We start from the raw sequence: 22319 nt of genomic DNA, 5'->3' as shown, positions 1-22319 counted from the left end.
CTGTATCTCTTTGCTGATGACTCCACTCTCTGCCGCTCCATTCCTCTTCCCTCAGATCGGCAGTCTGCAGCCTCCTCACTCTCTGAAGACCTGGACAAAATCACAGACTGGTCAAACATGTGGAACATGTCTTTCAATCCTGACAAATCTCACTCTCTTACTATGTCTCTCCGAAAAGATCGACTGGACAACCCTCCCATCTACTTTCTCAACAATCCTCTCCAAGAAGTTCTGTCGCTCAAGCTTTTGGATCTCACCATCTGCCATGATCTTTCTTGGGAAAACCACATTTCCAAGCTGGCCTCCAAAGCCAGTCGCCGACTGGGCATCCTCCGTCGTGCGAAGTCCTTCCTAGGCACACCTGAGCTCCTCACCACATACAAGGCTTTCATCCGCAGCTCAATGGAATACTGTTCTCCCCTATGGGCTGGTGCTCCTGCCTCACACCTGGCTCGGCTTCACGCTGTTGAATCCAAAGCTTTCAGAATCATTGGAATCTCCCGCGATGAAGCTATCTCTGAGGGCCTTTCACTCACTCACCGCAGGCAGGTAGGTGGTCTTTCTGTCTTCTACCGACTCCTCTCCGGCCTTGCTCCCCCAGCTCTCTCTGTGCTCTGTCCCCCAAATATTCCTACAGGTCGCACAAGATCTGCCAGCAACCCTCTGATGGTTAAACTGCCGAAATCTCGGCTCTCTGCTCACCTTCACTCTTTCAATCCTCTTTTCTCCCGCCTCTGGAACAAACTCCCACACTCACTTCAATCACACTCCTCCCTCCAGGTCTTCAAAACAGCTGTTCACCACCATCTCTTATCTTCCCCCATCCAAAACCTTGATCTTTTCTACCCCCACTAATTCACCCCAGATCCACCTTGTTTGAATTTCCAACTTCTTTCCTGGAAGTCTTGGCAGTGTCCATATGTTTTATACCTCTCCCACCCCCCCACCCCTTCCCATGCCTCCCCCCCCAAAGCCCTCTCCCTCCCACAGTTCTCTCGATGTCTCCATGTCTCTCGGTCCCTGCTCTCAAATGTTGTGTTTGTGTCCTTCCCCCTCTCTCCCCATCTTGTCTACCGCTCCCGATGTTATTTGTTTTGTGTGTCTGTTTGCCTTTCTGTGTGATTAATGTTCGCTCTTTCACGAGCCTCGATCTTGTATACAAGAAAAAAAAAAAAAAATGCACTGAAATAGGATGGTTTAGGCCTTAGGGCTTAGGCGGTCATTTTATGGTAGAGTATAGATATAGCAACACCACAAAAAAAAAAACATTGACTATTTTCATCTTATTGTATTTTGTATAAAATACTTTTTTATTTTGAAAATCAAATCTTCCCATTATAATGGCTGTACAGCCAGCTTATGAATGAATAAAGAATGAATGAACAAATAAATTAAATGCTGCTGAAGTTTAAAAAGTTATTTTTATGGAGTCATCGAAAAACACCGTTTAAGCTTTGTTTTTTTAAATGAGAGTTGAAGATTTCTTTATTTATTTATTCAATCCTGGCTTTCTTGCCTGTCACTCCTTCTTTTCTCCCCCCCCCTTTCTTTTTCTATCATTGTTTATGTTTGTTACCTTTCATTTATCAAGCTGTCTTCTCTGCATTTCGTGTTTGTTCCACCCTCTACATTAGTGTGATAATTATCATTGTTACGCTGCTGCAAGGTTGAACAAGAATCGTTAACGTCTCTCATGCATCTTGCAGGGCGCAGCAACGTTACCTTTCCTTACACCAAATCGCAAGAAACCCAAGACCACAGGAATCTTTGAGACAAGTGTCGGCAGCTTCGACGACGATGGAAATGGACGGCCTCTGTCTATCGCTTTGCCTTGTGACCCCTCCTCCTTCAACCACCACCGGGGAAAAGCTGATGGAATGTCAAACACCAGCAGCAGGTCCTCGAGCACTTCCCAAACTGGAGACAAACCATCTTTGCAAACTCTACCGTTCCTGGAGATATGCAATGTCGAAGTTGATGGGCAGACATGCGAAATGAAAGCCACTGCACCCTCAAGGAGTACATTCGAGTGTCATATTGATATCTTTGTTCAACCTTGTGGGGAGGCGGAACCAAGGAGCGATGGACGAGGGGCAACAATGCGCAAAGAAACTCCCTTGGAACCTATGCAAGCCGACACCGGTGTTCCCTCTACTGGGGTACAGCACCAGCCACGCAGAGCTTTCAATGCATTCCGTGTAAAACACCGTGACACTTTGACACGTAAACGACGTAGTAAACATGGCCGGGTCCAAGTCTCATTGACCATGGCTGCCTCAGCTACCACCGAGAAGCCTCCGGTCGGGTGGAATGGTGGGGAGGAGGGACGACAGGTAAAAGACCAACACATATTTCAGGAACCTCGTGAATCTGAAACAAAAGATGATGCCGGTTGGACACCCTTGCGGCATGTCCCAACTGTGGAGGCCTTGCCGCAGGAGTCAAAGACTTGGCAGCAACCTTCAGTATGCCCAGAGACACAGTCCGCAGCTGTGTGTGCATCGAACAAACTTACCGCCCGAAGAGAGATATTCAGGGTTTCTCGCAGTATAAAGTCTCTGTGAAATTATCAGCAAATGGCCGATCATAAAGGATGTCTGCGGATAGAGAAAGTGCTTTCATTTCCATGCTGCATTTTGACATCCTTCTTTTTAAAAGTCATTAATAGCTGGTGCTTCTGATTCAATATCGGTTCTTGTTAATGGGACTGGATGGGTCGGTAGCCAGGAGAGGCTGGACCACATCATATTTCACCATTTTGCTGGCAAAGGCCCAGCATCTTCGCTTGGACGTGCATACGCCTCTTGGGAATTTTGAACTATTAACTCGGCTGTGCTTGTGTTCGACAGTTTATTATGACTGGAGCTCGTGTTGGTTTCAGGCGCATTGCCCACGACGGTTTGCAAGATGATTCATACATGAGCGATGGGAAGTTTTTCAATGCCATTTTTTAATTGTCCTGAACGTTAAACCTCGGAGGGAACTAGTCGTCACAGCTTTATAATTTTTATAATGTTTTTATAAGCACAAATACAATACTTGTAAATGTATGCACCAGTAATAATACACAATGTAATATATTTATATATACAGTGCTTGTATAAAACGGATTCTCTATTATGGAGAATTTGTTGTCTTGTGCCAATGAGGGGAAGAGATGGAGGGAGGGAGGAATGGGATAACTTCATACATGACCCTTGTGTTTTTTCATGGAGTCAGCTGGGAAATCCGCTCCTGGCAGGAAGACTGCGGCAACTTGTAGCTTCCTCTTTACTTTTGTTCAGCATAATGGGCATTTATACGAATTAGCCTGCTAAACCATCTGCTAGAAAGCCCTCGAGTGTGGACACCAAACATATAACTCGGAATCAAGAGTTTGTCTGGTTTGGGGTATGGGTGGGGAGGAATCGTACCCCACCTTCTATAGCTGACTACTTTATAGCTCATTCTACACTATACTATATTACCAAAGGGTACAATAATGAAACATACAGGGTTATTATTTCGCAACCATTTATGTTTGTCAATCTTAAGCAGAGAAAATTCAATTCCGAGCCCCTCGGAGCTCATTAAAGTGTATCATGCTTTCATTCAAAGTATCATGGTGTACAGGTTCCCAAGTTTCCTATCTTTTTCCCCTGGAGCAAGGCTCTTTGTGTTATTGGCATCTTACGCCAGGTCAAGCCCCAAGGTCTGCCGCGTGCCCACCATAAGTAGTTGGTGGACTCTTATTTTCTCTGGCCTCACTCCTCCCACACTTTCATCCCTCCGTCCTCCGTGAGTCCACTCCGTTCACACCACTCATTGTTCTAGTTTCCCAAACCAACCTGCTTACTCTCCCAAATTCTATGGTGACCGCTTACCGATATGTCTTAAACTCTATTCGCTCGTCTGTGGAACCAATTCCCTGTATTTGTTCTCTCGTGCCCCTCCCTCCATCCCTTCAACAGGTGCTGCTCATCCTCGCCTCATACCTTCTCCCACACCCACCTTGCTATCTCATACTGTCGTTGACCCCCTCCCCTCCTGCCTCATTTCCTTTCTGCCACACATCCACTGATGTGCGACGTCTTTGTCTTCCTGTTCCCCTTTGATCACTTGTCAGCCTGTGAACGTGATGCCTTCTGTCGTTTAGCTCCTACATGAACCTGGATTTATTTGATTTCTTCGAATTCTCCTTGCCCCACCTTGCTTTGTCAACTTTGGCAACAAACACAGCTCAGACCCTACCAATAGAACTCTGTACCAAATGGGTACTTCAGAACTAGAGCAAATTATGTCACATTTTCATGACAATCAAATGCAACACAAGTGGTTTATCTTACTCTCTGAACATATAAAAGGGCATTTTTTTTGTGGAAATGTGAGATAGTAGGATCTGGTTCTCACCCACTCAACCATCAGGAGGTATCAGTTGTAATATTGTACTGTTCCTCTTTCAGTACAAGTCCAAGTTCCATGGTGGATCGTGATCTGTTGATTCGAGCATCCATCGAGGCAGCATTTAAAGACATCCCATTGTGGTTCGATTGGATTTAAGTCTATTGATTGGATTTGATTTATGGAATGGACTGCAGATTTGCAACGTTGTTGTGCCCAAACCAATTAACAGATACAGGAGCAGGCGAGGTATATTGTCATCCTGTTAGATGCAAACGCACTCATCCTAAGTTGCATCGCAGCCGGTAGTGCAGAATCGTCCAAAATGTTGAAATAAGAGCACACACTGTTTCGTATTGCGGGGATAATATGTACAAGGAAGTTGGAAGGGTCTGCTGTCCCAATACCTTTGGTGATGTGTATTCTGACACGCCATAGTCAGGTTAGCACTGCAGTGTGTTCTTCTGCGTAAATGGTGTTTGCATTGATGCAGATTTTTGATACTTGATGCATTTTGTCAGGGAACGATTAAAATATGATGCTTTGGTTTCCTCAAGTGTGTGTGTGTGTGCGATCATGGTCAACGGACATGTGAAGAAGAACACGTAGCAGCATAACTGGGGCATGGCTCCAAATAATATTTGCCAGAAAATTTTATTTTAGTATTCCTGGTGTATTTGGTATTTCCAGTTTTGTATATCATGCATTATTTGGTGCAGACAAACCGTGCCAAGATGCACTTGTACAAAGAAACTTTGGACTAACGCAGGCTGTAACAGAATAAATGTTTCATTGTGTCTACTCCGATTCTCATCTAGAAATGCCTGTGGGTGTTTGACGTCTCACCCATCACACACTGCTTTGCTCTGAAATTGTGAATGGGGTTAGTAAAAGTTCTTGGACAAGGAGGGACTTGGCTCGCAAAAACGCTAATGGTACATGACCCGAGCGAAAAATCCGATTCTTCGCACAGATTGTTGCCTGAGGGTTGCACAGAAGAGCATGTCTTAGCCTGACCATCTGCTTCCCAGCCTGCCAAGGGATCTGTAATTTGTGGTTTCAGGCAGTGACAGCAATGGGAACAGGTGCCAAGGCTGCCTGGGAGCGCCAAAGCCGCTTGCGCGCTCCCTTTCGCTCACATTGCGGCAGCATAGTGGGAGGTCCAATAAATTCTTCTAATGTCACATGAGGGTCAATGCTCTACTGAATGATTGTGAAGTTGCTTCGGGTTGATTGGAAGAAATTTTTTCCAATGCTCACAGCTTATTTACAATTTTTGCAAGACTGCACGAAGGGAAGGGAAGTTGAAAAACTTGTGTAGCTTTGCCAGTTCCGAGCCAGAAAGCACTCAATACAACTTGATGTTACAAAAGAACTATAATTAGTAGGCAGGAACGATGTCTGCAGCTAGGTCTGGGCTCGTGGTTATTGAAAAAAGTCTCAGGAGCAAGAATTTTAGCTTATTCTCCTGAAGTAATATTTGTAAGATGCTACTGCCAGAAATCACTCAAATAGTTCAACTTGGCAATTGTGTGAAAACGAGATTCTTTTATAATTTTTCTTATGTTAGTGCTATCTCAATAGCCAGACCATTGAGACATATACAACTGTTACTGACTTTTTTCCTCTACTAGGGCAAGGCTCATGGAAGACCAAGGTTAAATTGGCAGTGGGGTTGCGAGGCAACAATTGGGCACAACCAGCAAGGGAATAACAATTTGAAAGGGATAGAGAGAGAGGAGAGGAAATGCTGAAATCAGCAATTGGGAGGGTTGGATTAGGAAGGGTTAATTGTGGGTAATAAAGATCATGTGAGAGATGGTAGTGCACTGCCCGCTTGAAGCCCTGGATGGAAGAGTGGGAAAGAATGGCCTCTGGAAGGCGTTTCCACAGATGTGAGAAGTGAGGAACAAAGGTGTTGAGATGTGCAGTGAGCTGGGATTTTGGAAGTTTAACCAGGAGAGGATTACTGGAAGAACGTATGTATCATGGAGTTGCTGAGGATGGTCAGAGAACTGAGAGAGCAAAGGGAGCAATATTAGAGGAGACAGTAAAAATAGAGAGACCACCAACCTGACTGCAATATGAGAACAACGGGCCTTGTGCTTTGGCCTTGTCGCGGAAGATTCCAATAACGTTATTAGCTTTAGATTACATAGAATCCAGGAGAGACAGATGTGATTCTGAGTTATTAGCCCTTAAGGGAGAGCAGTACTGCATTGAGCTACAGACAAAGGTATTGTAGACTATAAGTAGTTCTGATTTTCCAAGGAAAGACTTGGATCGACAGAGGATTCCCAGTCTGTGGCTGGCTTTGGAAGTCAGCTTTACTATTAAATATATGTTGTCGGCTCAGGATAGGTCATGGCTGATGGTGAGGCCGAGAAGTTCAAAAGACCACAACACTGCCTTGGAAAACTCCAGCTTCCTCTGGCAGAGCAGAGGAGAGGGCTGAATTGACAGCAACACATTGACCAGGCAGGTGGAGGAAGTCAGAAATCTTGGAATTAAGGTGGCATTGAAATCCACAGGCAGAGAGCTGACAAGCAAAGCAGGATGTCAGACTGTGCTGAATGCCCGAGATAATCCATCGAGATGGTCCTGAACTCTTGATTGAGATTTTAAGCCTCCAACTATGGAATTGTCAGGGAGGGTCAGAGAAATTGAGCGAGACCGGAGTAGAGGCGGTACAATACAGAAAGGTCACCGACCTGTCTGCCACGTGAGAGTTAAAGACACTAGCAACGGCACCCGGCCGTTCAATTGGGAGGCCCAAATGAAAAGGCAAAATATCAGAAATTTAAGGCTTTTTTATTTTAAACGATTTATATAAACATCCGTTAAATCATATCACACGCAAATCATCAAAATCTAAACAGTGTTGGTAGAATTTCAATAAAAGCCACATCACTGTTCATATCGGTAAATATTATTCCATCGTGTTGGGAAAAACTGGAAAATTGGAAAAACAACATATGCTATTTTACTCCAGGGGGTCCCAGGATTACCCACCCAAAATTTAGTTTCCATCGGTTCAGCCGTTTTTGCGGTACCTGGGAACAGACGGACAGACAGACATTTTGTGAATTATAGTAATATTGTGGGAGATTCCAAAAAGAGACATGCGATGCTGTTGCACCAGCCTGTAGGGAAGAGCAGCACTCCATTAAGTTCCATTATTTACAAAGTAAACTAAGTTACCTAAAAGTTTGTGTTAAACTGAAACTAAATTGTGTTTTCAATAGCTGAGAATATGTGAGATTGAATAATTGTCACAATATTCACTTCACATCCATATATGAAAAACTCACAATCAACAAAAGGGAATTTGAGTAATTTCTGTGAGATAGTGATGCCTATCCACAGGTCAGTGTGAAACACATGTGATATCACATGACGTCTGCACATTCAACTGTGGACCCATAGGCACATGTGATTGTCATTTGAGTGTTTCACATCCAATTGTGGACAAGACATGGCTGCATCCACAGATGTTACATCAAGTTTCATTTGCTGCCTCATGGTGTAATTTTTGATCAGGAAGTTGATGTGATGCTGCATTAAAATCTGTGGCATCATTGTCCAAGCATGTGCATCATTTATCAGGAGTGCAACCATGGCGCTGATATTTGCATATACAAGGTATACACTACTACTACTACTATTACTACTACTACTTTAACAGCACCACCGGGAAACGTTGGTGGCCAAAGTCAGCTTGCTAAACCAGCTAGCCAAGTCTGACATTCGACTGAATGTGATTTTGGTATATATACATATACATTATACAGTCATGGCCAAAAATATTGCGACCCTTGCACCTTTTTCAAATAATGCACCATTTCTACCAGAAAATTGTTGAAATTAAAAAATATTTTGGTAACCACAAATGTATTTCTTTGGTTTGCAGTGGAACAAAACAAAAAAAGCTGAAAAAATTACTAAATCTTAGCTATTCCACACAAAAATCCTAAAATGGCCCGGACAATATTATTGGCACCTTTTAGAATAAAAAGAATAATATTTCAAGCAGGTGATTCTCCTTTACTTTGGAATTGAACTCACCTCTGGTGATTTGCAGGTGCCTGCAATATAAAAAAAATCACTCATTGAACCTGTTTGAATGGAGAAAAGGAGTCATTCTGCTGTTTTGTGTCACTGTGTGGACCAAAATGAGCATGCAGAAAAGAAAGAAAACCAGAGAATTGTCTGAGGAGGTCAGACACAAGATTGTAGCCAAGCATGGACAATCTCAAGGCCACAAATCCATCTCCAGTCATTCTGGTGGCATCAAGCGTAGGTGAAGAGTTGAACCACTTGGTTGCAGAATTCGACTATATACACACAGGTGATAAGTAAAACATAAAAAACAAAAACAAGAACGCAAGGAAATGCAAAAAAATTGTTGAAGAACCACTTTAAAAATACTGGGATTCTGATCCGGATTTGGATCTTCACCAAAATCGAATCATTTGCTCCTTGTCACATACCCAACCTCTCCACCAAATTTTGTCCGAATCCATCAACAACTTTTTGAGATATCCTGTTCACAAATAAAGACAGACAGGGATGAAAACATAACCTCCATTCACCTTTGGTGGTGGAGGTAATAAACTACAATGGAGTAAATGCAGGAGGCGACACCATCAACAGACAAGACATATAAATCTCTCGAAAAAGTAAGTAGACAGCTTACTATGTCAGCCAGTGCCAGTAAAACCGCCAAAGTCCCATGCACACGAGGATCACACTCCCAATCACAAATCTGTGTACAATACAGACAGTGAAATGATCAGACATTAATTACATGCAGGACAAGGACACATCGGTGGCCTTTAACATGAATTACCAAGGACGTTAGAATTAAGAATATATGAATCACTGCTAAATAATTAATCGATGCTTTCTCGTTAAATTTATAGGGTAGCCTCGACGTAGAGGTAAATTATAAGGTAGCCTCACTTCTGAGCTGTTTCGCTTGGGTTAGAATGTCAACCCAGCTATGAACTGTCATCCTGTGGTGTTCCACATACAGGTGAACCACAACCCGTCCATCCGAACGACCTTACGCTGGAGGACCCATCTGGTCGTTGGTGGACCATAAAATATCCACGATGTCTTTCGTGAAGAACAGCGAGTTATGGACAGCACCCTGAACAAATTGGTTCGACGCCACTGGTGAATGAAATACATGGACCAAACCCATTCCCCGCTAAAACTAGTCGTGGTAGTACATAGTATCGTTTTGATGAACTAATCGTGGCTTTATTGTGGGTTTTATTGCATTGTAACCTGAGATTTCCTCATCCTTCCATTCCCAATCTCAAAGGGTTGCAATTTCGATCAGCAAATATAATTCTCTTCCTAACTTCAATAAACACCAGTAGCAGTGTGTAATAATTTAATGGCCTCGCCCACATTCTGTCCACCTTTAAAGTTTCCAACTTTTTATGCTGCTTCTGTTTTACCAGATGCTATCTCTTCATCCTGCTTTCAAAGCCAGTCCCTGGAGCAGACTCCTTTTCCTTCCTTCTCCACCTTAAACCTGGGAGCAAAATGGCTGTTTAAAAAGCAATTGCCATATCTTTATTGCCAGACTGAGAGTCTCCACCTTTTCCTGCCACATTTACCAATCTTCACCGCACCTTTATCTGTACCGGTACAAATCATGAAATTATTTGGTATTTCAAGTTTTCTTATTCTCTTTCTGCAATTGTTCCCAACATCACCATTTTTTTTTAACGTTATGTTATTTAATCTTTCCAAAACAAGACATGTGATTTTGCCTAAAGTTGAATAAAACGAAATCGAATGGGTATAACGAGCGACAATACTGATACGGATACACACAATAGGACTTCCTTCCTGCACCACTGTTGACCTGAGAATGAAAAGCTGAAACGAAACAGGAAAAATGCGATTTCCACAAGCTATTGTACAAACAAGAAACCTACACAAAAGATAACTGTAGATGTAGAGCAGAGGATTTGTTGACTCAACTATACAATATTTTACAAACTATCCCATTGTGGTTGAGCATATAAAGTGCTGAGACAATTGGATTTTCAGATCATTACAATGGGTGGTCCGAATAAACTTGGTAACAAATGCAAAAAGGAGATCTTGTGAAGTAAGCACAATAACGGAGCAAACAAGTTTGAAGTCCAACCCGTGTACGACCACCGAGGCCTTTGAAAGCACGGCTTCACTTTTTGTGGACAGTATGGCACTTTTGTGTATACGAAGTCGAGGCTCGTGGAGGAGCTGGAACATCAAATGGATCAAGATGTAACAGAACAAAAGGAACAGCAGAAAAGAGAAGGGGGGAACATATCAACACTAGGGTTGAGGGCAAAAATAGAGAGAGACTTTGAAGATGAGGGATGCAGGGAAGAAAAAAAGGTATAAGGTATAGGAGGATGCACGGAGTGGACAAGGTGGATGCAGAAGCAAACTCTCAGGAAGAAAACATGGGGAACTTGGATGGAGGAGGACTTGGGAGGGGTTAACAGGTGTAGAAAAGATCATGATTTTGGATGGGGGTGATCTGAGATGGTGGTGAGCAGCTGTCTTGAAGACCTGGAGGGAAGATGTGATTGAATACAATGTAGAAGTTGTTATTGTTATTGTTGTCGTTGTATAGCCCTGAACAATTCTCTCTAACGAGCATGCAGAATGGAAACAGCCGATCGATCTCCTGAAAGCGACCCAGACATCCCCCACATCCAGGATGGTGTACCTCCGCCTTCACAAAGTCAGAGAGAGAGAGAGAGAGAGAGAGAGAGAGAGAGAGAGAGAGAGAGAAAGAGAGTGGAGACAGAGACAAGAGTGAAAGGGCTGCTCCATTGGGTACCGATCAGCACTCTTGACTGTGACCTATGCCATGATGAATCCGGGCAGTAGGGAAGATTTGGCCCCCGACAGATATATTCAAAGTACACCGCCCCCATGCCAAATAAATATATATCCTCCAACGCGGCATTGCCGGGGCACCTTCGGCGCCCGGCAATACCACCGTGTAGCTCATATAAACTGTATTGGGAGAGAGGGAGAGGTGTACAATAATTGATTGATTAATTGCATAATTAAAATCAATAAATATTATCATAAAATATTTTCTTAATTGGCTAACAGCATACCTAAACCACCAGTGCTTCATCAGAAGCTGTAACTTTTTGAAAATTAAATAAATAAGCCATTAATTGAAAAAATTAAATAATTAATTGATTAATCAATAAATCAAAAATATCCTTTATAGCCACATCACTTGGTCACTGTCATGTCCAAACATCAGCTTCTTAGCTCAAAAGGTGCCTGAGATATTGCCCAGATGAGAAAGAAAATAAATAAATAAAAATTATAAAATAATTAAATAATTTATCAATTGGCTAATAGAATACCTAAACCACCACCGTTTCATCTGAATCTGTAACTTAAAAAAAATTTATTGTCATTAATCGAACAATTAAATAATTAATCGATTAATTGATTAATCAATGAATCAAAAATACCCTTTACAGCCAAATCACTTGGTCATCGTCATGTCCAAATATCAGCTTCCTAACTTAAAAGGTGCCTGAGATATTGCCCAGATGAGAAAGGAAATAAATAGGTACTTAATTGATCGCTAATAATTAAATAACTTATCAATTAATTGTTTAATCAAAAAACAAAAAATACCGTTTTTGAAAAAGTACTTGCTCACGATTGTGCCGAAATTTCATTTTCCTAGCTCAAAGGATGGCTGAGATATCACCTGGACAAACAAGAAAACAAGAAAACATACAAGAAAGAAAACAACCAGAGTGAAAACTGAGTACTCCCTTTCAGCATGCGTCATTTCCGGGCCCCCTTTGGTGAACCTTGAGGCTGGAAATAAAAAGCAATAAAATCAGCAGAAGATCACATCCACATCAAAACAATTAGGTTTCTTTATAGTCTTTAGTTTTACGAGTCTTACCTGTTGGACTGACGTGTGACATATGACATCTAATGATGGCCTACTAAAGTACAAGGGCATGTTGAAAAGGCATGGATCCTACTTGTTTTCTCCAAAACAGGTAAAGATATTCGAATGAAACAAAGATCTGTCCGCACGTTAGTTTTTTTTTGTTTGTTTTTTTTGGATACAAAGTCGAGGCTCGTGTATGAGCTAACACATTAAACACAAAAACAAAAACGGACACATAAAACATATAATAAAGGGAGTGGGAGACAAGAGGAGGAGAGAGAGGGAAGCACATAAGCACAATAACAGTAGAGAATAGGGACATCAGTAGATCTGTGGAAGGGAGAGGGCTGGGGCGGGAGAGGGGGTTGAGGTGAGGGGCACACGGTATAAAACAAGTGGACACTACTAGGAATTTCAGGAACGAAGTCAGAGATTGAAAGAGGTGGATTTGGGGTGTATTAACGGGGGTAGAAAAGATCAAGGTTTTGAATGGGGGAAGATAAGAGATGGTGGTGAACAGCTGTTTTTAAGACCTGGATGGAGGAGTGGGATTGAAGAGAGTGTGGGAGTTTGTTCCAGAGATGGGAGAAAACAGGAATGAAAGAGTGAAGAGTGATGAGTGGTGAGCAAAGAGCCTTGATTTTGGCAGTTTCACCAGAACAGGGTTGCTGGAAGATCTTGTGCGTCCTGAAGGAATATTTGGGGGACAGATCACAGACAGAGCTGGGGAAGCTAGGCCAGAGAGGAGTCGGTAGAAGACAGAAAGACCACCAACCTGCCTGCGGTGAAAGAGTGAAAGGCCCTCAGAATTTGCTTCATCGCGGGAGATTCCAATGATTCTGAAAGCTTTGGTTTCTACAGCGTGAAGCCGAGCTAGGTGTGAGGCAGGAGCACCAGCCCAGAGGGGGGAACAGTATTCCATTGAGCTGCGGATGAAAGCCTTGTATGTGGAGAGGAGCTCAGTTGTGCCAAGGAAGGACTTCGCAGGATGCCCAGATGGCGACTGCCTTTGGAGACCAGCTTGGAAATGTGGTTTTCCCAGGAAAGATCATGGCTGATAGCGAGACCCAAAAGCTTGAGTGACAGAACTTCTTTGAGAAGATTGTAGAGAAAGTAGATGGGAGGGTTTGCTCGATGGTCTTTTCAGAGAGACATGGTGAGAGTGTGAGATTTGTCGGGATTGAAAGACATGTTTCACTTGTTTGACCAGTTTGAGATATTATCCAGGTCAGCAAAGAGTGAAGAGACTGCAGCCTGCTAATCTGAGGGTTGAGATTTGGAGCGGCAGAGTGTGGAGTCATCAGCAAAGAGATAGAGAGGATTTTCCAGAGAGTCGGAGAGATCATTGATGACGACCAGAAATAGCACAGGGCCCAGAACACTGCCTTGAGGAACTCCAGCCTGGACAGGAAGAGGAGATGAGAGAATTCCATTCACAGCCACACGTTGACTGCAACCGGAGAATAAGTCCGCAAAAAATGCATGGAGATTTCCATTGATACCATAGGAGGAGAGTTTGGTGGGCAGAGCAGGGTGCCAGACCATATCGAAGGCACGAGATATATCAAGGGAAACAGCTCTGATTTCCTGTTTGGCATTAAGGACCTCCATCCATTGTTGAGACAGCAGAAGCAACATGTTAAGAGTAGAATGACCTGGCCTGAATCCACATTGATGATCAGAGATAAAGCCAGTGGAGAAGAGGAAGGATTTCATTTTGGAAGCAATGATGGATTCCATGACCTTGCTGATGATTGGGAGCAGGCTGATTGGGCTGCAGTTGCAAGGATCTGTTTTTGCACCTTTCTTGTGTAAAGTGGCAATGTTGGCTGATTTCCAAGCAGATGGCAGATGACCTTGAGCATATGAGAGGGTGAAGAGAACAGAGAGAGGGTGAGATAGAGTGGCAGGACAGGATTTTAGGATCCATGGGATGATGCCTTCTGGTCCAGTTGCAGAATCAAAGTCGAGGTTTGACAGAAACCTCTCCACCTTGTCAGGAGAGGACACAGAGTCCAGGAGCAGCTGGGTTCGACTGGGTACGGTGGGTACAGAGAGAGATGGGTTTGGGACACAAGATTTTGAGGCAAACACAGAGTTGAGGCATTCAGCTTTTTCATGTGCGGTGTCAACTGTGTAGCCGTTTGAGGTAAGGGATGGGATGGAGGAGGAACAAACACCAGAAACAGATTTCACAAGATGCCACCAGGATTTGGAGGAGGGAGACACGTTTGAGAGTTCAGTCTTGAGAGTTGAGATATATTGTTTCCTGGCTCTCCTGAGGGTAGACACACACTTGTTCCAAGCTTTGTGAAAGGAATGGAGATTGCCTTCCATTGGACTTGCCTTCCAAGAGGCTAAGGCAAGTTGTTTCAGGGCAACTGCCTCACCACAAGCTTCAGTGTACCATGGATGAGAGGAAGGGTACGACAACTGAAGACGAGATGGGATAAATCTGTGCATGAGAGAGAGCCGTTTGCTTTGGAAGAATTCCCAGGATGAGTTGATGTCAGAGGCAGTAGAGATGGGAGACCAGTCCAGACGATTGATGGCTGCTTGAAGACCGTGCCAGTTGTCCTGAGTGAAATGCCAGACTCGTCGACACCGAGCAGGCTCTCTGAGAATGGCCAGAGAGATGTCCACTTTAACAAGCACATGATCAGATGAGCCGATTGGAGCAGAAGAAGAACAGCAGACATTTGCAGGGAAGTTAGTCATAACCAAGTCTAGAAGACATTATGTACCGTTGACAGAGATCCGGGTTGGGAAATTGATAGATTGTGTCAGTCCCAATGAGTCGCAGAAGTCCTTTGCTGAGGTGCCATGGCTGGTGCATGAGGAACCCACACCCAACCAGCTGGCATGATGACAGTTGAAGTCGCCACAAATGAGGAAGAGAGAGTTGGGATGGGGTTCTTAGCACCAATTGGTGCAAGGTTTCGTGATTCTGACACGAGATGTCCCAGTTAGTCAAGATGTTCATCAAGATGGCAGATGGCAGCACAACATTGTCAGTGCTGTGAAATGTGAAGTCTGGAGATGAGAGTTGGATGCACCATTTTGATTCTGAGAGTGAGAGACCATCAATGAAGTACCAACACAAACGATCACAAGTCCCGACTTGGCTCCATCAGATTTTCATCTCTTCCCCAAACTTAAGGAACATCTTTGTGGAGAACATTTTTCTTCCGACGATAATGTCAAGGCTGCAGTGAAGTGCTCGTTAAGTGAGCAGGACACACAGTTCCATTGTGATGGCATCACAAAACTACTTGAAAGTTGGCAGAAATGTGTGGACTGTAGCGGTGATTATGTGGATAAATACATATGCACTATTTTTTTTTGGGGGGGGTCAAAAAGCCAAAAAAAAGACCCAAAAAATTGTAGAATAAAGATTGATGTTAGTATCTGTCCTCGTTTCATTTGAATATTTTTACCTGTTTTGGAGAAAAAAATTAGGAGGCATTACTTTTCAACACGCCCTCGTACATACATGGTACACCTCTCCAAGTCTTTTGCACAACAAGCCAAGCCACATCGAAGAGCTAGATGAGAGAGGAATACAAGCCGATGCATAAACTGCTTTGCAGAACAAGGGACAAACAAGCAGGTGGTAGAGAAGATGGGCCAACCAAATGGCCAGCTCCTGTGTCATACGAGTAGTTTCCGTGTGTGTGTGTGTGTGTGTGTGTGTGTGTGTGTGTGTGTGTGTGTGTGTGTTGTTGTTGTGTGCGTGTGTGCGTGTGTGCGTGTGTGCGTGTGTGTGTTATAACCACAGCCACCACCAGATAATTATATTAACAGGAAATGGTATGAGCTCGACTCCTCTCGTCCACAGATATTTCTCGTACATCCAATATTTCCATGTGTCCGATTTTCATTCATGAAGCGAACAATTATGGTTAACCATTTTCAAATTGCCACTCTTTCCTCTAAATGCTGAAAAATATGTTTAAAACAATCAGATTTCATGTAAGCAACAGCAGTTTAAAAGTGCCCGGCGAGCAGAACGGAGCATTGAGAACACGCTCACAACGCATGCACACAAGGCCTCATTTAGCATTCATACGTCATTTCAAAATGTGCCGTATTGAAAGACGGGTCTCAATCAAGGTAATATTTTATTAAATCTGATCTAAGGCTCGTGATGAAGTTTGCACATACAAGCTCCTCCAACAGCCTCATTTCACAGTTAAAAAACAAGTGCAGGACAAAGACATTAGGAGACAGTGTACTTTACATGAATTGTAATGACACGAGTATACCGTGGACAAAGGAACATTGTATGTTGGATTTGAACCTGGGATCTACAGCATGAAAATATAGTGTCTCAAACCCAGTCTTACCCCTTCTGCTCTTTCAACCCCTTGTCCCTCACCCACCAGGTTGCATGTTCTCATATGTAAATACCCTTCCAAGTGCTCACCTTCAATATTTGCTTTTCTCCTGTCTGTAGAATTGTCTCCTTGAATCGATCCACTCTTGCTTGGTCTTCCTCCAGTGATGACCCTCTACCATATATTTTACAATGATCTCACTACCCTGATCTTTTCTACCTTTTCTCTCTATCTGCCTGTAACTTTCTGTCTTTACTTACTTTCTTGTTGGTTGTCTAATCTGTGAGTATGCTGCTCATCGGTCTCCAGTTCTCTTCTATTTCATCACACACACACACACACACACACACACACACACACACACACACACACACACACACACACACACACACACACACACACTTCTCCTTTCACCAATAGATGCAAAAATCTAGTATAATTTCTCTTGCGGCCCCAGAAACGAACAAAAAAAAAGAAGTATTTATAATGGCACTCACAGCCCACAGAACTCCCACCCACTCTTCTCAAACATGATTAATAGTAAATATCATCATTTTAAACTTGCTCTGTGCATCAACAAGCCCCACATATGGCATTCCCACTGGTGTGAAGAAGCGCAAAAGTTTGTGTAGTACGCGCCCGTCTACGAACCTTCAGCCTTTCATGGTCCCACATCACAGAGAGTTTTTTTTCAAGATTTCAACTTTTTCGACAAGTTGATCAGGAAGTTCTCAAACTGTTTAGTTCAGAGGGACACCCCTTTCTTGCAGGTACACTTACAAGTACTTTTGGGTTCTTTAAAAGTTTTTTTAGTCATTTCATTCTTCAATCCTTATCTGGAAGGCATGAAATTTGTCTAGGCTGCCCCGATTTACATCGTCACCAGGGGGGTTTGTGTGCATGTGCACTGATCAATCTGAGGCGGATTACACTGTTTCAAAAGTTGTGTATTGACGAAAAGGCCGTCCATGTTGTTTATCCTAAATGAAATGACAGAACACACTGAGCATTTTTCAATAGGGCAGCATCCATGACTTAATTGTGTATTCAATAGCTCAGGTTGTCCATTCAGGTCAGTGAGGTTGCACACTGTCAATGCTATACATTGCTATAGTTAAAATCTTCATGCAGCCTAACCAAACAAGCCAATGGGATTATCAAAAGCTTTCATATTCCTCTTTCTCCAGCACTTTAAAAAGCACATTTGATATTAGAACATAAACCCGAGCTTCGTAGAACATATCCTCCTCCATCTGTGCCATTCAATAAAATTATCTCTGCATGATGAGATGCTTTAATCCTGATCAGTAGTGTTTCAAACAAACGAGCAAATGTCCATTTGTTGCAGTTTTTCGCCCTCTACTGCCATTAGTGCTTACAGCACTGTGAAGGGATGTCTATTTATTCCGCAATTGTGGGTTGGAGGTGGGAAGTTCTGGCAGGTGGTTACATAGTGCGCATTGGAGGAAGGGGGTAGGTAAGGGAGCTTGGGGTTTGGGTCTGGTAAATATAAATCATATAGCAACTCAGGATTGAACATGGCCACTAACCACAGGAGCAACTAGAATGGCACTCAGTGGAGACCATATGTCCGCCAGGTTAACAGTTTACGACGTGTATCCCAGAGTAGACCAGAAAATCACAATACAGACTCACATTTAATCAAAACCATCCGTCCATAACTTTTTGAGATATCCTGCTATGTATCGTTTTTGGCCCTATGTCCAAATGGTGAAGAATCACTTTAAAGATTCTACCAGCCAGATCCGGAACCGGATCTTCACCAAAATTGAATAGATTATTCCTCGTCACAAACACAAGCTCTCCACCAAGTTTCGTCCAAATCCGTCCATAACGTTTTGAGATATCCTGCTATATGTTGATTTTAGCCCCATCACTCAATGGTGAAGAATCACTTTAAAAATTAAATAATTCTCATACCCGAATCCATATTCAGATCTTCACCAAAATTGAATCGATTAGTCCTTGTCACACACACAATATGTCCACCAAGTTTCGTCCAAATTTGTCCACAACGTTTTGAGATATCCTGCTATGTATCGTTTTTGGCCCGATCTCCCAATGGTGAGGAATCACTTTTAAAATTCTACTAGCCTAATCCAGATCTTTACCAAAATCTAATCATTTCTTCCTTGTCACATACGCTACCTCGCTGCCAAATTTCGTCCGAATCCGTCCGCAACTTTTTGAGATATCTTGTTCACAAAACAAACAGACAAACACACAGACAGACAGACAGACAGGCAGGGGAGAAAACATAACCTCCATCCACCTTTGGTGGTGGAGTTAACAGGAACGGCACTTGGTCGAGCGCTCACCACCAGGCTCAACAGTTTATGTTTTGTATCCCACTGATAGGCCGGATCTGGATTCAGACCTGAACCAAAATCGAATCAGCTTGTTCTTGTCACTTAACGAACTCATTCACCAACTTTCGTCCAAATCCGTCCACAACTTTTTGAGATATTGTGCTATATATCGTTTTGGCCTTGTCTCTCAAGGTGACAAATCACTTTTAAAATTCTTAGATCCAGATCCAAATCCGGATCTGCACCAAAATCTAATCATTTAGTCCTTGTCATACAACCAAACCTCTCCACCAATTTTCGGCCAAATCTGTCCACAACTTTTTTAGATATCTTGTTCACAGACAGACAGACAAACACACCGACAGACATACAGGGGACAAACAAACAAGAAATATGTTGTGCATCACACGATACTTGCGAAATCTCTAAAATAAGTTGTTGACCTTTGACCTATGTTGACCTTTTGGCCTATGTTGATCTCAAAAATAATTTGTGGTTGAATTCAGTGGCCTGATATGCAAATCCTCTTCATATTTCAAGTCAATCGGATGAAAATTTATTATTTTGTGACCTTGACCTTTTGACCTCAAAACAGCAGCTTCTGGCATTTAATTGGTTAAATAATTCAGTGACCCAGTATACAAACCTTGTTCAAACTTCAATCGGATGAAAATTGACGATTTTATGCAACCTTGACCATTGACCTTTTGTTTAAAAATGTTGACCTCAAAAATAATTGGTGATTGAATTCAGTGACGTTATTTGTAAATCCTCTTCAAGTTTCAAGTCAATGAGATGAAAATTGAGGATTTTAGAAGTTTGAAAACATTGTTGACCTTTGGCCATGTTGATCTTTTGGCCCACAATTACCTCAAAAATAGTTGTTGTTTGAATTGAGTGTGCTGATATGAAAATCATATTCAAATTTCAAGTCAATTGGGTGAAAATTGAGGATTTTAAAAATTTGAAAAGGTTGTTGACCGTTTGGCATATGTTGACCTTTTGGCCTATGTTGATCTCAAAAATAGTTAGTGGTTGAATTCAGTTAGCTGATATGTAAATCCAATTCAAATTTCAAGTCAATCGGATGAAAATTGAGGATTTTAGAGATTTGAAAAAAGTGGTTGACCTTTGGCCTATGTTGACCTTTTGACCTCAAATATATATATATAATTTTATCGGACCACAAACTCTAACATTTGGCGAAGTTTTGTGAATGTCGGTTTAAAATTGTGACCTTTAGGCAAATATAAGTGAGCGGACAGACAAAGAAACACACAAACAAACAAACACACAAACCGGAGTGATCAACATACTTGTCAAATAAAAAATTTTTTGCCAAGTAACAAACACACAAATAAACAAACACAAATGAGGCAGACGGACATATGATGAAAAGTTTCAATTTTCATCATAACAAAGTCAACCGACCAATATACTTGGAAAATCTTCGATTTTGCAACTAACAAAGACGTCGTGCAGAGCACGTTAATTGCAAAATCCACACCCCTCCCCCCTTGACACCACCAAAAGAGTTGCCATGGATACATCAAATTGGCCATTTCATCAAGATTTAAAATGGCAATCTTAATCAAAGCTTGGGTCAATCGGATGAAAATTGATTCTTTTTCAGATGAAAATTGATGATTTTAGAAGTTTGACCTTGAGTTGACCTTTGACATTTTGACCTCAAAATAGTATTTGGTTTCCCAATTCAGCGATTCACAATGCAATTGCTGTTTCATTTTCAGGTTAATCAGATTAAAATTGACGATTTTAGAAGTTTGACCTTGAGTAACCTTTGACCTTTTGATCAATAGGCTTCTCAGTGGTGACTACTTCTACAACCTGGTAAAGTTTCACGACGATCGGTTTACAATAATATTGTGACCTGTAGGAGGTTGACAAACAAACAGGCAGACAAACAGACAGAATAACAGTCGACCGACCAATATACGTGAGAAATCTTCAATTTTGCAAGTAACAAGAAGGCGTCAGGATGTAGCCTGACAGGTATGACAGATATCGTCAGTGTCACCTTGACCTTTGACCTATATAGTCAAATAACATTGAAATTTCATTTCAAATTTCACATTGAAATAACAGCTTCACTTCTTTGCTTCAGAATCCTCTGGTAAAGTTTGACGAAGATAGCTGGAAGTGTTCGCGAGTTATCGCACTCACAGACAAACACACATACATACATACAAACGAGGCAGACCAACATATGACAAACATTTTCAATTTTCAGCACAACAAACATGCATACAAACGAGACAAACCGACATATGATTCGACATAACAAACAAACAGCCAAACAGACAGGGGTGAAAACATAACCTCCATCCACCTTCGGTGGACAAGGTAATGAGGTTTTAGAAGTGTGAATACTCAACAATCGATCACCTTCACACAATAAATCCGTGTCTGGGTAAACAAAACAACAGCACATGTACCTGACATTTATTGTGGAAGACCTTAGGCTTAGAGCTTAGACAGTCGGGAAAAATAGTCAAGCAAGCTGTAAAAAACATTAGGGTCAACTCAGGAAATATCAATGCATTGAGCGGTCTGTATTGGTTAAACGACCTTCAAATTGCACCAAATATCAAAAATCGCAAAATAGGTGGTTCATTTTTTTTGCATTGCGTGTCATTTATCCTCTCATCCACAAAGGTACATATCAAGTCTGCTCACCTTCACTCTTTCATTCCCCTTTTCTCCCGCCTCTGGAACAAACTCCCCCACTCCCTTCAATCCCACTCCTCCCTCCAGGTCTTTAAAACAGCTGTTCACCACCATCTCTTATCTTCCCCCATCCAAAACCTTGATCTTTTCTACCCCCGTTAATTCACCCCAGATCCACCTTGTTTGAAATTCCAACTTCTTTCCTGGAAGTCCTTACAGTGTCCATATGTTTTATACCTCCACCCCCTCTCCCCAAGCCCTCTCCCTCCCACAGTTCTCTCGATGTCCCTGCTCTCAAATGTTGTGTTTGTGTCCTTCCCCGTCTCTCCCCATCTTGTATACCGCTCCCCGTATTTTGTGTTTTATGTGTCGGTTTGACTTTTCGTGTGATTAATGTTCGCTCTTTCACGAGCCTCGATCTTGTACACAAAAAAAAGTCTCTTATCTTCCCCCATCCAAAACCTTGATCTTTTCTAGCCCCGTTAATACACCCCAAATCCACCTTTTTCAAATTCCGTTTTTCTTTCCTGAAAGTCCTAGTCATGTCCATTTGTTTTATCCCGTGTATGCCCTCCCTCCCCCCCCCCCCCCTCCCTCCCCTCTCCCTTCCACAGACCACTGTCCCTTTTCTCA

General features: G+C 42.4%; 1 protein-coding gene across 6 annotated transcripts in view; it reads left to right on the top strand.

The window, feature by feature from the left end:
* Positions 1 to 5181, top strand: part of LOC137431455 (rho GTPase-activating protein 21) — a 111603-nt gene extending 106422 nt beyond the window's left edge. For 5 of the 6 annotated variants that reach the window (XR_010985274.2, XM_068122789.2, XM_068122788.2 and 2 more), the window contains one exon: positions 1707 to 5181. Coding sequence is in view for 4 of the 6 variants with exons in the window: in XM_068122789.2 (XP_067978890.2) it covers positions 1707 to 2564 (858 nt within the window). In the remaining 2 variants the exon portion in view is untranslated. The remainder of the gene's footprint in view (positions 1 to 1706) is intronic. The other variant, XR_010985272.2, reaches the window with a different exon arrangement.
* The last annotated feature ends 17138 nt before the right edge of the window (positions 5182 to 22319 follow it).

Source organism: Myxine glutinosa, chromosome 7 (genome assembly GCF_964187855.1).
Source record: "Myxine glutinosa chromosome 7, kmMyxGlut1.1, whole genome shotgun sequence".
Taxonomy (NCBI): domain Eukaryota; kingdom Metazoa; phylum Chordata; class Myxini; order Myxiniformes; family Myxinidae; genus Myxine; species Myxine glutinosa.
The sequence above is the reverse complement of the archived record's forward strand: the minus strand, read 5'-3'. Positions and strand labels throughout refer to the sequence as shown.